Raw genomic sequence first — 19,832 nt, 5'->3', positions numbered from 1 at the left:
AAACCTCCTCTGGACCCCATCCATTGCCAGCACATCCTAACTTGGGTACTGCTCAAACTGCTCATGATAATCCAAATGCAATCTGACCAGAGCCTTGCAACCTCAGCAGTATATCTCTGTTCTTGTATTCTCACCATCTTGAAATTAACGCTAACATTATATTTGCTTTCCTGACTGCCAACTGAACTTGCATGTTAACCTTAAGAGAATCCTGAGCCAGGAGTCCCAAGTCCCTTGTGTTTCAGATTTCCAAAGTCTTTCCCTGTTTAGAAAATAGTCTACACCTCTATTTTTCCTAGCAAAGTGCATAATCTCACACTTTCCCATATTGTATTCCATCTGTCACTTCTTTGCTCACTCTTCTAGCCTGTCCAAGTCCTTCCGCAGTCTGCTGCTTCATGAACACTACTTATCTCTCCACCTATCTTTGTGTCATCTGCACACATAGCAACAATGCCCTTAGTTCCTCCATCCAGATTGTTAATGTACAATGTGAACAGTTCTGGTCCCAACATTAATCCCTGCGGAATTCCACTAGTCACTGGCTGCCATCCTTTCAGAGATTCCTTCAACTCTCTCTGCTTTCTGCCAGTCAGCCAAGCCTCTATCTATGCTAATACCTTGCCCCTAACATAATTGGCCCTTATTTCACAGACTCCTTTGCAGCACTTTATCAAAGGCTTTCTAGAAATCCAGTTAGATAACATGCACTGACTCTCCTTTGACTAATATGCTTGTTATCTATTCAAAGGATTCTAACAGATTTGTCAAGAATGACCTTCCCTTGATGAAGCCATGCTGACTCAGCCCCATTTTACGATGTAATTCCAAGTACTCTGCAATCTCATCCTTAATAATGGAGTCTGACGGCAGTCTTAAAGAGAAAGAACATTACATACAAATCCATGCACTGTGCAGGGCACAGGTCTGCAGGGTCCCTGCTCTAATCCCTTGCGATCCTAAGGCATTGGCTTCCTGTGTGGTGCACACTTCTCAACCATCGGAAATGCTGACTTCTCATTCACACCATCACTTTTGGACAAGGAAGGCATATAAAGAATAGGGATGTTTGAACAGGAGAGGCCTTACAGATTCACATCCTTGCTACATTCTACATGGACATGAAGTTAGGCATCATGATGTCAGTAATGTTAAGAGCTACACAAATGATGTAGCGTGAGAACAATTAAATTTATACAAAATGAAACTTTATTTAGAATGCATTGTCACCTGTGCCACCAAAGTGCTCTCCAAAGGTTTTTCTCTGTCTAAGTGTTGTCTGAGATGGAGGGAGCCTGCTCAGCAGTGGACTTCATTGGCCCTTGAAGATTGTTCAGCTGACCCAGTGAGTATTTGTCTGCACAGCCCAGACATGCTGAAGGCCTGCTTACCAAAGGCAAGCGGACCTTCCCCAGCTTAAAATTCGAAAGGTTGGAGTGGCAGGCAGGGTGGAGATGGAGGGCTTGATCACCTCTGGGAGTATCTTGAGTGCAGACTTCTGAAGGGGACGTGTGTGGTTCCTCCTGTGGCTGGATGCCTTCTGGCATTGTTGCCTTCTTATGGGGAAGGAGCACCTGAAGTGTGCCAGGTTCCCTCCAACCTGTCACATGTCTGCGGTCCTGATGATCAATACCAGGGTTGATGGGAGTGCGGACTCTGGGGGTGCTGGGATTGCCTCTCCATTGCAGCCCACAATCTATCCATGAAGGTATCCAGATGATGGTCAGCTTGGTCTACTGTTTCTCTTCCATCCAGGGCATATGGCTGGATTGCTAATACCACACGATCATCCCCTGTACAGGAACCAGGTCTCTGGCCGTCCTCTGTATTCCAGTGACCTGGGCATTTCTCCCTTAGCCAGTTAAGGAGCTAACATAGTGAGGTACGCACCAGCTTGTGCTCTCAAACTTTCTGAGGTTGATGTTCCCACTGAGCAGTCAGTACTTGATCTGGTGAGTGGATGGTTGTGGGAGGCAGCTTTGCTGATGCTTCCTCTTGAGTCCTCGATCTTTCCGTCCTCTGAGGCCAAGAAAGTTCCTTCTGGGAGCAAATTCTTTCTCCGCTGAGGTTATGGACATCCTCCTGGCAGCTGCAAGACACAAAGGAAAGGAGTCATTGCCAATGGTTAGAAGAGGTGTGCAAAGAATGACATTGAAAGTGAGGTTGTTGTGAAAGTTGTGGTGGAATGAAAAGTGGTTTTAACTTAATTGGCAGAATATGGACGTCTCAACATCCCCTTCCTTCCCACATTTTTCCCTCATTTCGTGAAATTTATGTCTGTGCACGTTTACCTTCAAAGAAGTAGCCATTCTTTATTTATGAGGCTGTACAATAATTGGAAGTTGTTGGTATTCAGTTCTCCATAGATAGCAACAAAACTTTTTTTAAAAATTGATTCATGGAATAAGAGCGTCACCGACTGGGCCAGCGTTTAATGCCCCGCTCCAACTGCCCATGAGAAGGTGGTGGTGAGCTGCTTTCTTGAACTGCTGCAGTCCACATGCTGTGGATTGACCCATAATACCTGATTCTATGTGCCTTCCTGTATGTATCATTAAACAGTAGTCGGGTAGTAGTTTTGGCCTCTTGATGCATTGCACTGAGACTAATTGTATCATCCCTAATCTTATATTGGCTCATATTGTCTCCCTTTCTTTTTGTTATTTTCATATATGTTCACAGGCAACACTCTTATAAAGCCTCATGGCTGCATCTTAGAGACTGAAAATTTTTCTTTCTGGTGGAACATTAATGTGTTTCTGCCTCTTGTGTTTGAAGAGTATCTGAGTGCAACTTTCGTGCCAGTTTAAAAGTTCTGCATGAGAAACGTTTGCTTGAATCACTGGGCATGGATGTATGCAAAATAATTTGTTTAATCAACTCCACGAACTAAACAGGTGATCTGTGTTTGATTCTCACAAGGATCACTTATTGTGTGGAGTAGGAATATCAGTTGTTTGTCTTTGTGTTGTCTATTGTATGACAGTCTGGTCAATTGTAATGACCCAGCAGCTCCTACCCTATTTACAATCTTGGTTTTCTTCAACCTTTCCATATGGTTTCATGTGTTTGGGTACTCAGTCCCTTACTTTTGGGTAGGCTTGGACAGTAAGCACTTGTTGGCTTGTATTTGCACTGTTGAGTGCATCCTAGCGAAGCCCAATCTCATGCTAATCCAATGTTTAAATTTACATTCTTTCCAGTGGGAGGTCATTTGGCCATGATCATGAAAAGAAACCCTGTCTGAATTTAGTTCCTATCGTCCAAGAGCCAGTTATAATAACATAAATGATATGCAGCCAAAATCAGCTAAGTCGAACACAAGCAAGAGATTGAACCTGGGTTTCTTGTCTGTATGGCTCGATATTTTTCAGTGTAGTGCTTAATAAGTAATCTTCTACTTTATTTATTTTAATCACTGACTGTTTACTTTTTTCAATTTCAATTAAAAAAAACAATGTGATATTCTGCACTGTATGATAACAAAAACAATAATGTGTGTGTATGTATATACATGTATATAGAGAGAGAGAAATTGTCTCATGCACCAGAAAACTGTTTATGCTAAGTACTTAAATGTTTCCCAGAGTAATTTCTGGCAAGAATTGCTAGAATAGTGAAACATGAGCATAAAATCTGTTTTAGATGTGGATCCTGTAAGTGAAGACGATTTAAGTACAGAATAGCAGAACAGGTTGGCGCAGGCTTAGAGTATTGAAGAGCCTCTTCCTGGACTGTATTGTTCTTTGTTCTCAACTTCTATTGGATTATTTACTAGTTTATAGAAAGACTCAAAACTACGTAACTGGCATTCTTTCTTGAACCTACAAAGATTTGATAAAAAACTGCAGTGTATTAATTTAGTGTTATAATCAATAATATTCAGCTCAACTGGCAGTAGCTACTAAGTTTGATCCTGCATAGATCCTTTTTATATTGCAACATTGCAGTCCCACTCATGATCTGTGTTTCAGTGGGAATAAAAGTTGATCATTGCTAGAAAATTAATTGAAAGGTAATGAAAACCATTTAAGATGAAATGACAGGTAACTTTTCCGTCAGATGTGAAGTAAATGATCTGTCTGCCTTATAATTTTGGCCGGAGTAGACAAGCAGAAGGCTGGAAGGATACAGCAAACCAGGTAGCAGCAGGAGGTGGCCATGTCGTCTGCAGGACTGCTGAAGGGTTACACCCGAAACGTCCTCCTCCTGATGCTGCCTGTTTTGCTGTGTTGTTCCAGCCTCTGGGAGAAAGTGAGGACTTTCTCCTAGTTGATTATAACCTTACTGTGAAGTGTCTTCCAAGGATGCTCACTTTGAAGAAGATCTCTTCTTCCCTCTACAAGGATCTCAATGAGTCTGTGTGTCTCTCTCTCTCTCTCTCTCTCTCTCTCTCTCTCTCTCTCTCTCTCTCTCTCTCTCTCTCTACCCCCCAGGTTGTCTCCTCTGCCCTGAAGGTCTTCAGCTACATCCTGAAGCAAACTTGGCACCGCCCTCTTGATCTGTCCTACCTGTCCATCTTCCTTTCCACCTCTCTGCTCCACCCTCCACTCTGACATATCACTATCAGCCCCCACCTTCATCTACCTATTGCGTTCCCAGCCACCTTCCCCAACCCCACCCCTTCCCATTTATCTCTTAGCCCCCTTGGGCCTTCCCACACATTCCTGATAAGGGGCGTATGCTCAAAAATGTTGACTCTCCTGCTCCTTGGATGCTGCCTGACTGGCTGTGCTTTTCCAGCACCATACTTTTTGACTCATGTAGCCTCATGCTTGTCTACCTTGGATTGCAGCATCTGCAGTTTTTTTTTGTCCTATAATTTTGGCCTGCTGTTAGTAGTTTTGTGTTTGCCACTTTGGCTGTGATTGCAACCCGTGAATTCACAATTGCTGTTTATTTAAATATTCACAGAAAATGGTCTCCCAAGAAGAAAATGAACATATATTAAAGTTTTTTGAAGCAAAATTTGATTTGAATACAACAAGGTATATTTGAGTTATTTACTTTTTTTAAAGTCTTTTTGGGAACAATATTTTAATAGATTCTGTAAGTTTTGAATAGAACTTTATAACTGTTGAGTATTGATGCTAATTTAACTTTCTGAGGTGTGATCAGTTTTGTTTGAAGTACATCAGAAAATACGTAATGGTCTTGGTTAATTTGCTAGTAAAGATGCCACAATCGGCTTCACTGTTGTGTTCTGGACTGAAGGGTGAAGTTGCTTAGAGCTCACACTACTGACCAGAATCCTGCTGTGAAAATGTGGAAATGTATATGTATCTTTGTATCTGCATGGCTCTGTTATCCCTACGGTTGAACAGCCTGCTAATGTTCATTGTGAATTTTGACAATGCTAAAGTCTGTTGCACAATTGAGATAACAGCATGTGGTAAAGAAAACGGTTTAGAACTGAATTTTAGTAAATTTAGGGATCACTAATGTTTGTACCTCTGACGCATGAACTGTCTCACCAATTTTTAATTCTGTTTCCAATATGCCTAATATTTTATCACTCATAATTTGCTTAAGAAATTATTCTGAGGATTTATTACTGATAAAGAATTTTTCATGATATCTTTTCTAAGTTCAAAATGCATTAATTTTCATTTTATATTCTCTTCGGTTTACATTTTTGGATATGCTGAAGTAACAATCAAAACAAATTTGATGAATTTCTTAATATTTTATATGCTTCAATGAAGTTTTGCCCTTAACCACCATCTGTTTAGACTGTAAATCTTAGTCTTGGCAGATCATTCCTCATTTCTGCTGTACTCATCAGGTCTACTCGTCCTTGTTGGTGTTCTTTCTCATGCAAGCAAGTATTTTTGTGGATTGACTATCCATACTGAACCTAAAGCTAAACACAATGTTCCATGTAGGTTCTGTTGGTACGCTGTAAAGCATTAACATAACTTTTGTGGGCTTGTAGTCTACCTTCCTGACTAGATAACCTGCTAACTTGCTTTGCAGTGTATGACTTTAACATACATTTTTCATCTTTGATCACCTTCCTTTTTTCCCTGCGCTAATTCATTTACTTTTTTGCTTGCATACTCCTCATCTTGTGTCAAGCTATGTATAACATTTTACATTTAACATTGCTAAAATTTAAATTGTTGTATGTCTACCTAATCTGAGCCTTTTGAAAATCTTTGATTGCTGGATGTGCCTCTTCTATTTTATTTTGTGAAATCACCAAGTTTGAGTGTTTGTGTCCAGGTTAATTATGTGGGTAAAGGACAAAAAGATTTGCCTGATTCCACTCCTCCAACATCTTTTCCCAATCCCACTCAATGTGATTTTATACTTTCTATAAGTGCTGTTTCTCCCTTTTGGGTATTTTATATTTTGGTTTTGATTTGCCTAGTATTTAACAGGCAGTATGCCATCCCAGTTGATAATGCTTGGCAGAGGATGACATAGAGTCTGCACAGATATATAGAAAGGTTAATGGGCAAAAGCCTTGGTAGATAGAATAAAATGTGAGGTTATGTACATTGGCAGAGAAAATAGCAGAGCTGAATGTGCTTAAATGGGCAAAGACTGCAGAAAGCTGCAATACAGAAGGATTTGGGTATCCTTGTGCATGAATTACAAAAAGCTAACATCCTAGATCAGTAGGGAATAAGGAAGACAACTACTTTTTTTTATTATTTCAAAGAAAATAGAGTATAAAATACAGAAGTCATGCTAAATCTATACAAGGCACTGCTGAGACCACAACTGTGAGCAGCTTTGGTCCCTTATCTAAGGAATGATCTATTGGCATTGGAAAGTCCAGAGAAGGTTGCAGTCCAGAGAAAGTTCATGTGTGGAGGGACTGTCTTATGAGGAGAGATTGAGGAACTTGGGCTTGTACTCATTTGGAGTTTAGAAGTCTAAGAGGAGACCTTGTTGTTGGGGCAACCTGACAGAATGCGAGACTGTTTCTCCTTGTGGGAGTGTCTAGGACCAAGGGCATAATCTCAGAATAAAGGGTCACACATTTAAAACCGAGATGAAGAAGATTTTCTTTTGAGGTTCGTCAGTCTATTGAATTCTTTACCACAGAAGGCTGTCAGGGTTGGGTAATAAGTGTATTCAAGGCTGAAATAGATTTTTAATCAGTTAGGGAATGAAAGGTTTTGGGGACAAGCCAGGAAAGTGGGGTTGAGCATTATCAGATTATTCATGATTTCATTGAATAGCAGAGCAGTCTTAATGGGCTCAATGGCCTACTTCTGCTCCGACATGTTATAGTTTAAGGAAAGTAATACCAATATTGGTGCTTTTGAATTAATTTCTGAGCTGTCATTGGGTATATAAGAATACGCTCCATTGTAAAGTTTGTGATGCTTCACATAAGAATTAAGTATATTTGTTAGCACAAGCGAACAGAGCAGAAATTATCCCCCAAAATTCCCATTTTTTTCTAAGTGCATCTGAACAGAAACAAAGGAAAGAATTACAACCTTAGCTTAAAATATTCAGGATAATTTGAGTTTGTGTATGTGTATTTCATATGTAATAATAACTACGATCATCTTTATCCATTTCAGAAGAATATTGGACTCTTGTATAACTTAACAGCTATATCATGATGAGGTTGTATTAGTTGCTTTGCACGGAGTGCTTTGGATTTTTGTTTTAAAACTTTTTTCCTTATATAAATGTTAACTTATTTCTTGAGCAAATATTTTTGCATTTTGATGTTTAAATTCGATTTTATTGGAATATGTGGTTAGTTCACTTTCTGAAGTTGCGAATGTTTAGATCAGGAAGATGAGTAGAAATATTGGCTGTATGTCCCACTCTTGTTACTGTGTGTAATGTGTATTTTTCTCTCTCTTTTAACTTAGAGACTTCAATACAAACTTGCTGCTCTGTCAGGAAACCTTCCAGACCCCATCACAGGAATTCTTTATCCGACTGACCCAGACCTGTCTACTCCCATTTTGTATGTCTGTGTTGCTTATCTGCTTTTTCTCAACATTGGAAGTAGTTTCCAGGAAGTTTCGGTAAGGAAGGAAGCAAAACTTTATCATCTAGGAGTATTGCTTGTGTGTACCTAAAAGATTTAGCTCAGTAGCCAAAGAAATATTCCACAATAAATGATTATCATAGTCTCCCAGTACCTTGCGATTAAGATTTACATGTATAAAATCATGTTAAAATGTTTATCACGGGGCTGAAGGATTAATTTATTAAATTGAATGTGCAGTGGATGAGAACGAGTGAGCGATATTGGATGCATTCAACTAATTCTAAGACGTGCCTCATAATTTGTTTGATGAATGTTATGCTCATTAATTTGAGAGCTACTGGGGCTGAGCAAGAAACCTTCCCAGGTATTTCATTCCAGATCTATTTTTGCAATTGTTTTACATGTAGGAAGTTATAACAAGAGTGTACGAGACAACCAAAGAATCTTAGCTGAATGCAATTTTTAATACAACTCAAAACCCAGTCATGTTTTATTTCATAGATTATACATTCCTTCAGCATGGAAATAGGCCGTCCAGCCCAACAAGACACTCTGAAGAGTAACCCACCCTACATTTACCCCTAACCTACACATCCCTGAACACTATGGGCAATTTAGCATGGCCAGTTCACCTAACCTGCACATCTTTAGATTGTAGGAGAAAACCGGAGCACCCAGAGGACGACGCAGAGACGGGGAGAATGTGCAAACTCCACACATACAGTCGCCTGAGGCTGGAATCGACCTGGGTCCTTGGCCCTGTGAAGCAGCAGTGCTAACCACTGAGCCACTGTGCCACTAACTAATCTTTGGGATGAAACTGTGCCCTTATCCGTTGATGTGTAGAAGCTTCAATATGTTCACTAACTTTGAGATCTTTCCATTTGCGAGAACTGTGCTGAATTAGTATTCCATTTCAGATGATTGCACCCAGAGTGCTTATATTCTAAATGGTGCATTCAGTCACTGTGACAACAGAGCAAGCCATTTGAGGCAGGGAAGAATGATGGTTAAATTTCATCATTACCAACATCATCACCTCAGAATGACTCATTATAGCAATGTTTTGATCTTTAGATCTAACTAAATTTAATTTAATCTATAATTGTAATCTGATATAAAAATAGAGCATTTATTCTGCAAGAAGATAACTTTTGAATTTAGAAAGCTGAGCCAGAGAGAATAAATCCCTTTGAAATGAGATAAAATCATCCTTGTACAAATACTTCACGATTATCTTTAAATTATGTTCTTTATATTTATAAATGACTCAAAAATAGGTGGTGGGACAGGTAGTATCGAGGATGCAGGGAGACCATAGAAAGACTTGGACAGATTGGGAAAGTGGGCAAAGAAAAGGCAAATGGAATACAGTGAATTGAAGGGAATTGAATTGAATTGATCGTCACGTGTACTGAGGCACAGTGAAAAGCTTCGTCTTTTGAGCAATACAGGCAGATCAGAGTTAAGTAGCGTAGATAAGTAAATAATAGGTAAACAGCAGCAAAAACAAAATCGCAGGTACAGGCAAATGTGAAGAGTTTGTGAGTCCTTTCAGTATTCTAACAACAGTAGGGTAGAAACTGTTTCGAAACTGGCTGGTGCGTGTGTTCAGGCTTCTGCACCTTTTTCCCTGATGATAGAGGTTGTAGAAAAACATTGCCAGGGTGGGATGGATCTTTGAGAATGCTGGCAGCCTTTCCTTGACAGCAGGCCTGGTAGATGGATTCTGTTCATGGGAGATTGGCCTTTTTGATTGTCCAGGCCAAGTTCACCACTCTGTAACAGTCTCCGATCTTAAATGGTACAGTTGCCATTCCAGGTAGTGTTACATCCAGACAGAATGTTCTCGATGGCGCACATATAAAAGTTGGCAAGGGTATTCGCAATCATGCCAAATTTCCTCAGCTGCCTGAAGAAGAAGAGATGTTGGACCTTTGTAACCAGTGTGTCTACGTGAAGAGTCCAAGAAAGCTTGTTGTGGATGACCACTCCCAGGAGCTTGACACTCTCCACTCGTTCCACCTCTGTGCTGTTAATGTGTAGAGGGGAATGACTAACATCCCGCCAAAAGTCAATAATATGTTCCTTAGTTTTGCCGGCATTGAGAGCTAGGTTGTTCTCAGTGCACCATTTTTCCAGGTCTTCCATTTCCTGTCTTTAGTCGTTTTGTCAGCATCTGAGATTCGACCGACTATGGTGGTGTCATCAGCGAACTTGTAAATGGCATTAGTCTGGTATTTGGTGATGCAGTCATGGGTATACAGTGAGTACAGTAGGAGGCTGAGTATGCATCCCTGGGGGCTGCAGTGTTGAGTGTTAGTGAGGATGAAATGTTGTCCCTAATCTTCACTGATTGTGGTCTCTGGGTCAGGAAACTGAGGTTCCAATTGCAGAGAGTGGGGCTTAGTTCGAGATCACTAAGTTTAGTATGTTGTGGATGACCACTCCCAGGAGCTTGACACTCTCCACTCGTTCCACCTCTGTGCTGTTAATGTGTAGAGGGGGCATGACTAACATCCCGCCAAAAGTCAATAATATGTTCCTTAGTTTTGCCGGCATTGAGAGCTAGGTTGTTCTCAGTGCACCATTTTTCCAGGTCTTCCATCTCCTGTCTTTAGTCGTTTTGTCAGCATCTGAGATTCGACCGACTATGGTGGTGTCATCAGCGAACTTGTAAATGGCATTAGTCTGGTATTTGGTGATGCAGTGAGTACAGTAGGAGGCTGAGTATGCATCCCTGGGGGCTGCAGTGTTGAGTGTTAGTGAGGATGAAATGTTGTCCCTAATCTTCACTGATTGTGGTCTCTGGGTCAGGAAACTGAGGTTCCAATTGCAGAGAGTGGGGCTTAGTTCGAGATCACTAAGTTTAGTAATCAGTCTCTAGGGGATAATAGTGTTGACTACAGTTCAGCCTTCAATGAATAGGATTCTTACATAGCTGTTCTTGGTGTCAAGATGTTTGAGGGAGGAGTGAAGGGCAAGTGATATGGCTTCTGACATGGATTGGTTGGTCCGATAGGCAAATTGGAGTGGGTCAAGAGGAGTGGGGAGGCTGAAGTTGATTAATGCCATAACCAGCCTTTCAAAGCACTTCATGACCACCAAAGTTAGGGCCCTGGGCGGTAGTCATTGAGATATGCTTAGGCACAGAGATAATGTTGGCCCTCTTGAAACAGGCAGGGACAGTGGCCTGCTGCAGGGAAAGGTTGAAGATGACCGAGAAGACCTCTGCCAGTTGATCTGTGCATGCTCTGAATGCACGGCCTGGTACTCCGTCTGGTCCTATCACTTTCCTTGGATTCACACGAAGGAAAACTGATCTGACCTGTGATGCAGTGATTGTTGGGATGGGTTTGTCAGGACTTGTTGGAAGCGTGTTACCTCTCTGCAAAAAGTCTGCTCAAAGTGAGCACAGAAGGCATTGAGACAATCTGAAAGAGATATGTTATTGTCTGCTATCTTGAACTGTCTCTTCTTAGATCCTGTGATGTCATTCAGTCCTTGCCATAGTCGCCGGGTGTCTGCCTGGGTCGCTAGTTTGGATCGGTATTGGTCCTTGGCTCTCTTAATGGCTTTGCGAAGGTCATATTTGGATTCCTTATATTTGAGTGGGTCTCCTGCTCTGAAGGCCTCACGCCTGGTTTTTAGCAGGTTCTGTATGTCCAGGGTTTCCTGTTGGGGAACACGTGGATTGACTTCCCCGGTCTGCAGTCCTCCACACACTTGCTGATAAAGTCTGTGATGGTGGTGGTGTGGGAATGTGTGTGAGATTATGCACTTGGCAGCAAGAATAAAGGTATAGACTTTCTAAATTAGGAAAGGCTTTGGAAATCTCAAGCATAAAGAGACTTGGGAGTCAAAGCTCAGGATTTTCATGCAGGTTTAGTTGACAGTTAGGAAGGCAAATGCAATGATGGTATTCATTTTGAGAAAGATAGGTTCCAAGAGCAGCATACTGCTGAAGCTCTGGTCAGACCACTTTTGGAATATTGTGAGCAGTTTTGGGGTGCACATCTGAGGAATATTGTGCTGGTGTTAGAGGAGGTTTACAAAAATAATCATGGGGCTGAAGGGCTTACCAGATGAGGAGCAGTTGAGGACTCTGGGTCTGTACTCAGTGGAGTTTAGAAGAATGAGGGATGGATTTGATTGAAATTTGCAGAATACTGATAAGCCTAGATAGAGTTGGTGTGAAGAAGATGTTTCCACAAGACTAAGACTGAGGGCACAGCCTTAGATTGAAGGGGCCCTTTTAGAGCTGACTTGAGGAATTTATCCAGCCAGAAAGTGATGAATCTGTGGAATTGTTTGCCACAGAACGATGTGGAGGCCAAGTCATTGAGTGTATTTAAGACAGAGATAGATAGATAGGTTCTTGATTAGTAAGGGAATCAAAGGTTACAGGGAGATGGCAGGAAATAGGGTTGAGAATCGAGTTAGCTATGAATGAATGGTGGAATAGATTTGATGCGCCAATTGGCCTAATTCTTTCTCATGTCTTATTGTCTTATCAGCTACATGGTAACAGCTTGTTGATGACTAACATAGGTAGTCGCAAATTTCAATACCCATAAATGTGCCCTATTATTCCTAACTTTGAGGGCTAAATCGTTCATTTTTTAGAAGAAGATCAAATTTTTCTAATGTAAGCGTAAGAGTATTCTACATGCAATATTGTATTTTTAAATTCACTCTCAGGCCTTGGCATTACTGATCAGGCCGTGTGTATTGCACATCCCTAATTGTATTGACCCTGTGGTCGAGAAACAAACACAGAGCACAGTCTAATGTAGTTGAGATAATAATCCAATTCCATCTTTAATGCTTTGGTTCTGTTTCTACCATACTCTGAGATGTTGCATTCCAGACCTTAATCATATACTGCCTAAAAGAGTTTCCCCTCATGTCACCAAGTTGCTACAGTGTATGTGATGCACATTGCTGCAGTTGTGCTTCAGTGTTGTGGAAATGAATGTTTAATGTGGTGCTGAGTAAACGGATTCCTTTAACCTGGATATTGTCCAATATCTTTGTTGGATCCACGAGCATCCAGGTAAGCAGGAAAGATTTCAACACGTTCCTGATTGGATGCCTTGTAGATGGTGGACAGACTTTAGGGAGTTGGGAGGTGAGTTACATACCAGTGAATGCCCAGCCTCTGGCTTGTTCTTGTAGCCACAATATTTAGATGGCTAGTTCAGTTCTGTTTCTGGATCAGTGGTAACCTGCAGGACACGGATGATATGGGCTTCAGTGATAGTATTAGCATTGAATGTCAAGGGTGGTGATTCTCCCTTGTTGGTTGTTGCCTGTGTCATGAACTTTACTTGCTACTTATCAGCCAATGCCTAGAAGTTGTTTAAGTTTTGTTACATATGGACACTGCTTGCATCAGTTCCTGTGAAGTTGTGAAGTGCGTTGTGCACTATTCAATCATTATTGAACATATATAACTGTGACTTTGTAATGAGGGGGCGTGTCACTTATGAAGCATCTGAAGATGCTTAGGCCTAGGACTCTCAAAGAATATTTGCTGCAATGACCTGAGTCTGAGATGATTGACCTCCAACAACTCAAACTTCTTCCTTTGCACTGGGTATGACTGCGACTAATGGAGAATTTTCCACCTGATTCCTGTTGACTTCACTTTTTTGCTGAACTTCCATGGTGGCATATTCAATTAAATTCTGCTTTGATGTCAAGGGCAATCACTATCATATTTGGAATTCAGCTTTTCTTGTTCCTGTTTGGACCAAGGCTGTAATGAGATCAGGATGGCTCTGTTGAAACCAAAACTGAGATCAGTGAGCAAGTTATTACTGAATATCAAAGTGTCCCTCACTTTGCTGACAGTATTGAGTAGCCTAATGAATTAGTAATTGGCTAGATCAGATTGGTCTGACTTTATTAGGATATGCCAGGGCAATTTTCCACTTTGTCAGATCGATGCTAGTGTTGTAATTGGCTGGAAGACAGGCTTACTATGGAGCACAGATCTTCAGTGCTAATGCTTGAAAGGAACCTGGGCTCATTCTATTCAGTGTCTTCAGCCATTGTCTTGCACATAGCAAGCTCCCTCAAGCAGAAATATGGCAATGACCATATAATCTATTTTTTTAAATGATATTGATAGATCCCATAGTTGTCTTTAAAATAGAGCCATGGGATCATTATGTCCATTTGAGAGGGAAACCAGGGGTTTAGTTTAGTACCTCACCTGTAAGACAGCACCTACAGTGGCTCAGTGCTGTCCAGGAGAGAGAGAGCTTTCTGACTCTGATATGAGAAAGCTGCTAATTGAGCTACCAGGCTGTCACAATGCTATCATTTTATTCTTTGTAGTGACTTAATGTAACTGAATGGCTTCCTCAGCCATTTCAGTGGGCGTTTAAGAGCTCAGCAGATCAGTGTTGGATTGGAGTCAGAGGCTTACACATATTAAAAAGTGACATGTCTGAATTCTCAGTGACAGTCAGGATTTCACAACCATCTAGTAGCTTCACGGAGTTGAATTCTCAGACCTTGTTGAGGTCAGGAATATCTGTGCTGGCCAACTTGCAATTTTCATATCTCATATCCTGTGCCAGCCATTTTTGTCAAATATCTTCAGGACTGGCAGCATAACCCACCACCCCATGAGTCAGTTAGCCAGTTAGGTTCATTAAGAAGTCTGATCGCCAATGAAAGAGAAGCTGGAGGTTTCAGGAATTGGGGGGGGTGCAGCGGTGGGTAGGGAAGTACCAAAGCTCCAGACAGATCTGGAGAGAGATTTTACTCTCCCACAGTTGTAGACTATCAATTTCTTTTCTGTTTATTTAGATTTTAAAAAGATTGGTGAGAGACCACATTTTTTATCCTTAAGTGGAACTGATTACTCCTCCAAATCTGACTGGCCCTCCAGCTTCAAGAGCTGCCTGTTGCCTTTAGGTAGACAAGAAACTTGTATCCATATCAATTAGTAGGATGTCCTTGTCAAAATTCCAGGAAGTGTGGGTTCGACAGGATCAACATTACGGATTTGATAGACTGGAACCCTCATTGTGCACAATGTTTTGTTTTTAGCTCATTTCACTGAAATCATGTAGAGTTTGGTGTAGTTATTTGCCTTCTCTGTTTTCCTTCAGTGATATACCTCAAAAAAGTGATGGCTCACTAGAGAATATGGTGATTGGTGAGAGGCCAGAGGTGGTTTACCACATGTTCCATATGGTGCTTTTTGGTTCATTGGCTCTGATGTTCCAAGGGTAAGTGTGCTGGTGGAAATCCTATCGGTTGTTTTTAAAGTGATGCCTAGAAATAAGAACTCTAGTTCTTGGAACTTGCACGCGATTATGCCGTAGATGAAAGAATGCTAGTAATCCATCACAAATCTCATTGCAGAAGTTTGTTTTAAAATTGCTAATAATAACTGCTGAATTGATTAAGATTCAGTCACATATTCATGTTTCAGTTCAAAAATCATTAGTGTCAAGTCGGGTGAGGGAGTTAATTTGCTATTATGCTAAATCCATCAATAGATTTTAAAAAGAATAAAAATAAATGACTTTGCTTCCATGCAGATTAATTTCAGAATTATGATGCCTTAATTTTGTGACTTTTGTAAAAGATAACAGTAAACTTTGTGTCGGTGAGAAAGAAAGATGCAACCAATTTGATCCTATCATCACCTGACATTCACATGGGCACCTTCCAATGCATAATAGTCTGCACAGGAACCATGTGTTACTTTCTATCTTTGTTCAGTCTACTGATGATGAGTTTAGCATTCCCATTTCTACCCTGTTTTTAAGATCCATTGTCCAGTAGCTTAGAGTCACCACAGTATGAAGCTTCGTCCTTCATTGTCTGTACAGCTTAGATTGACACCTTAGTGATTTTTCCAATGAACATAAAATTACTACTGTTCAAAAGATTTAAGTATTGCAATTTGTGGTAGGGTGGCAACTCTTATTTCACACAAGTTTTAAATTAACTTTTAAAAGGGGTGGACCAGAAAATAAGTACCAGTAAGATGTAGCTAGTATCTGGAAATCAAATACACTTTTCTACTGTTGGGGTGTACATTAGATCTTGCCACTGTTTATCCTTCTTGTGCTAAGATAGTCAGTTTAGTTAGTACCAGCAGGTGGTGCTGTTGAGCTTCTTATATGTAATAGGGCTCACAATTCTGACTGGTTGACCTGGCTAATTTTTGCTTATGGTGTTTATTGCAAAAGCTTGAAGGGTTGCCTGTAATAACTGTTGCTGTGCATTGTGTTTTCACAGCTTAAAGTATTTATGGACTCCTTATGCCTGTATGTTCACTGCCTTTGGTGTTTGCTCTCCTGAGATGTGGATGACTGTATTTAAGTGGTTGCGACTAAGAACAGTGCCTCCAGTGCTGCTGGTGAATTTAGAACACTCCTTTAGAGAATTGAAGATCAAAAGTTTTTAGAATTCTTTTTTACAGAAGTAATTTTTTTTATTCTTTTTTTAATTTAGGCAGTTATGTTAAGCACTGCAGTTCCAACAATAATAGGGTTCAGCATGTGGAAGGATGTGAGTACATGTGCACATTTCTGTTTCACTACTGAGATATGTTAACATGTCATATCTGATATGTCTTGAAATCCTTTATGAAAATGCACAGTAATTCAGGTAATACAAAGATGGTGGAAGGCAATTTCTGGGCAGGTGATGACCGTTTTTAGTTCTTGGCTAAGCTAATGGTATAGTTTGCTTAATTGACTTTAAATAGGACTCATTTTCGTTTGCTTTAAAGTTAGATAATTGAGAACTGGTTAATCCATTGCCCCGTGGTTGAGGAATAAGAAATGTAGAAAGAAGTAAAAATGAGATAAGGAAGGTCTGGGGAAGTTTAAAAGATTGTGGTTAAAATGCAGAAAAAAGCAAAAGCGCATATAAGGATATAATGGGTAAAATAATAGTTAAAAAATGGGTGGGACTAAAAGTGGAAGGAAGCATCCTTTGCTTGGAAATGAAGAGAGTGAAAATGTTTAAATATTCACCTTATGTTTGTTATGATTCTGTTAACGTCCATTAATATTCAAAGAGAAATCTGGTTGCACTGTGGTTAACTTACAGAACTACACCAAAACATTTTCTACTTTTATACAAAAACAGACTTTACTGTTATGAAAAGAATTAGGCAAAACAAGCAGTTATTACCATTACATTCTAGTTTGTAACGGCAAATCCTACAAACTCGGTTCTACACTTTATCTACCTGCCCCTCGAGTTCCCTTACATATTTCAAGAATCTTTAAAGTTTAGTCAGTTCTTTAGGGGTCAACCTAAAGATATACCGCAGCGCTCCAGAAGTGTTTTTAAAAGTGGTAATGAATCTAAAAAAACCATGTGATTCAGATAATAAGCACCCAGAATTTTGAAGGATACTGAGAAAAGAAAGCAGTGGCACTCATCATCATTTTCAAACAAATTTATGTTAAATGAAGAAAAACCTGATATGGTCAACTGTTCAAAAATGTGAAATTAGATTCCCAGGAAACATAGGTCACTAAATAATCTTGGTTCAGAGGTAATTTCTGGAAATGAGTGCACACATAGTAAAGCGCAGACTAGTCATGGATTTATAAAGGACAGGTCATGGTTGACAAACTTAATTTATTTCTTTTAAGGAAGTCACAGGGAATCTGTCTAAAGAGAATGCAGTGAATGTTCTTTGTATCTGGATACTTAGAAGTATTTGATCAGATGCTGCATAGGAAATTGTCAAGAAATGAACGAACACGAATATCAAAGCCACATGGATGAAGCGACCTGCTAGGGCTGAAAGCAAAGGATAGGAATTAGTAGATTGTTTTTCAGCTCAGTGTGATTGGCTAACTTTTATGTTGCAAGCATCTCTCTTGTTTTCCATTTCTATCAGAGGCTTTGACTGGAGCAAGCTGAATCATATTGAAGTTGGCTGAAACTTTAAAAGAGAGGCTGGGAAACCACAGAAAAATGCAGGGTATTAAGTGAATAAAACCTTACTATTTAGGGCATTGTTTCATCTCGAGTCAGCTGCAGTCAAGTTGAGGGAGCCCCCAGTCTAATCTGCCTTTGTAATGCTTCTGTAGACCAGTCTCACAGTCCAAGCTGCTTATCTATAATGTCTTGCATAGTGGATTTAGCAGCAAACTATCTTGGGTGATGCTAAAAAAATGGTCACTTTTTGTTGAGGTTCTGAAGGATGGATGGTGACTATGGAACTGTACTATGGAACTGTTATAGCTTCAGGAAAAGGGGCAAGGTCAGATTTTTAATCAGTAAGGGAATCAAGGTTATGGGGAAAAGGGTGGACAGTTGAGTGAGGATTATCAAATCAGCCACAGCCAGACTGAATGACAGAGAGACTCACTAAACTGGTCTACTTTTGATCCTATGTATTATGTCGAAAGCAAATTGTGTCATAACAGTGCATTTCACTTGGCGTTAATCCAGCTGATCATCATGCATTTAACTTAAAGTACTTTGCACATCAGTTCTTTCCAGATGTAATGGCCGAACTCTCTGAACTTCAGGAATTTTATGATTCTGATACTGTAGAGCTGATGAGCTGGATTAAGTAAGTATAAATTTTGTGTATGTGTCTGTAGGTGTGAATGTATTCTTTAGTAAAATCAGTAGCTAGAAATAAATGAAAAGTGGCCTGACAACAAAGACCTTGCGTCTCATCCACATGGTACCACTGGCAGTCTACAGATACCACACTGTATCCTGATCCAGTGCATCAGTTGATGACCTAAATAATTCAGCTAACGTTGACATGGGGGTACTTTCTACATGGTACATCTGTGAACCAAATGCAGTCAATTCGGCACAGTCAAAGTGCTGATTGATCTAGCTTTTGCTGCTAATGTATATTTAATTGCCAGCTCTTGAATTTAATTGAGGATTCTCGGTTTTAGCCCAATTCTCTCAGGGCAGAACGTAATCTTCCATTTGTTATCAAGTTTAGATGGTAAGCTGAACATGTTTGGGTAAAGCCACGGCAGTTTGTTCAGACAGAAACCAGATTATCTGTTAGTTCAGAGTGGCACGTGTCCTACTGGAAGCAGTATCACCAGTCTGCACAACTGAACCTTTTCAACAGATCCTACTCAGCATACAGCTGAGCCAGACAACTTTAGCTGAATACTCCCAACTTCATGCATAATCGCATTTTCATTTGATGCCTGACATTGCATTTTGTTACAGAAATTATGCATCAGTGAGCCTTCAAAACACATTACCTTGTATAGAACTATATCTTAGAAGCAAAAGAATTTACATTTTATACTGTGAACCTAGTAACAACTTAATAGGTCAGAAGCAGGAGTGAAAACGTATTCAACTCCAATCACTGTAGTTTCTCTTAACGTTTGCAGCATAATTTTTTCTCTTGTCTGGTAATGAAGATAGCTAAAGTAATTTCCTGAGGAAATTGAAAGCCATTCATTTCAAAATATTTTCAATCCCCAAAATTCTCTTCTATCCTCCTGTTTCTGATTTAGTTTCAAATACTTTGTTCTGTACAATTGGTGGTGGTATCATATAGAGCGATTAGAGTCATAGAGATGTACAGCATGGAAACAGACCCTTCGGTCCAACCCGTCCATGCCGACCAGATATCCTAACCCAATCTAGTCCCACCTGTCAGCACCCGGCCCATATCCCTCCAAACCCTTCCTATTCATATACCCATCCAAATGCCTCTTAAATGTTGCAATTGTACCAGCCTCCTCCACTTCCTCTGGCAGCTCATTCCAAACACGTGCCACACTCTGCGTGAAAAAGTTGCCCCTAGGTGTCTCTTTTATATCTTTCCCCTCTCACCCTAAACCTATGCCCTCTAGTTCTGGACTCCCCGGCTCCA

At 40.3% G+C, this 19,832-nt stretch overlaps 1 protein-coding gene across 3 annotated transcripts in view; it reads left to right on the top strand.

The window, feature by feature from the left end:
• The window catches only part of LOC122548984 (probable C-mannosyltransferase DPY19L4), a 100,833-nt gene that overhangs the window by 54,061 nt on the left and 26,940 nt on the right, over positions 1-19,832 (top strand). For all 3 annotated transcript variants that reach the window (XM_043688046.1, XM_043688045.1, XM_043688044.1), the window contains exons 11-16: positions 4,915-4,988; positions 7,845-8,003; positions 15,097-15,216; positions 16,238-16,358; positions 16,454-16,510; positions 18,460-18,542. In XM_043688046.1, the coding sequence (XP_043543981.1) occupies positions 4,915-4,988; positions 7,845-8,003; positions 15,097-15,216; positions 16,238-16,358; positions 16,454-16,510; positions 18,460-18,542 (614 nt within the window). The remainder of the gene's footprint in view (positions 1-4,914; positions 4,989-7,844; positions 8,004-15,096; positions 15,217-16,237; positions 16,359-16,453; positions 16,511-18,459; positions 18,543-19,832) is intronic.

The sequence above is a fragment of the Chiloscyllium plagiosum genome, chromosome 4 (assembly GCF_004010195.1).
Source record: "Chiloscyllium plagiosum isolate BGI_BamShark_2017 chromosome 4, ASM401019v2, whole genome shotgun sequence".
Lineage (NCBI taxonomy): Eukaryota > Metazoa > Chordata > Chondrichthyes > Orectolobiformes > Hemiscylliidae > Chiloscyllium > Chiloscyllium plagiosum.
This window is presented reverse-complemented; position numbering and strand designations above follow the sequence as displayed.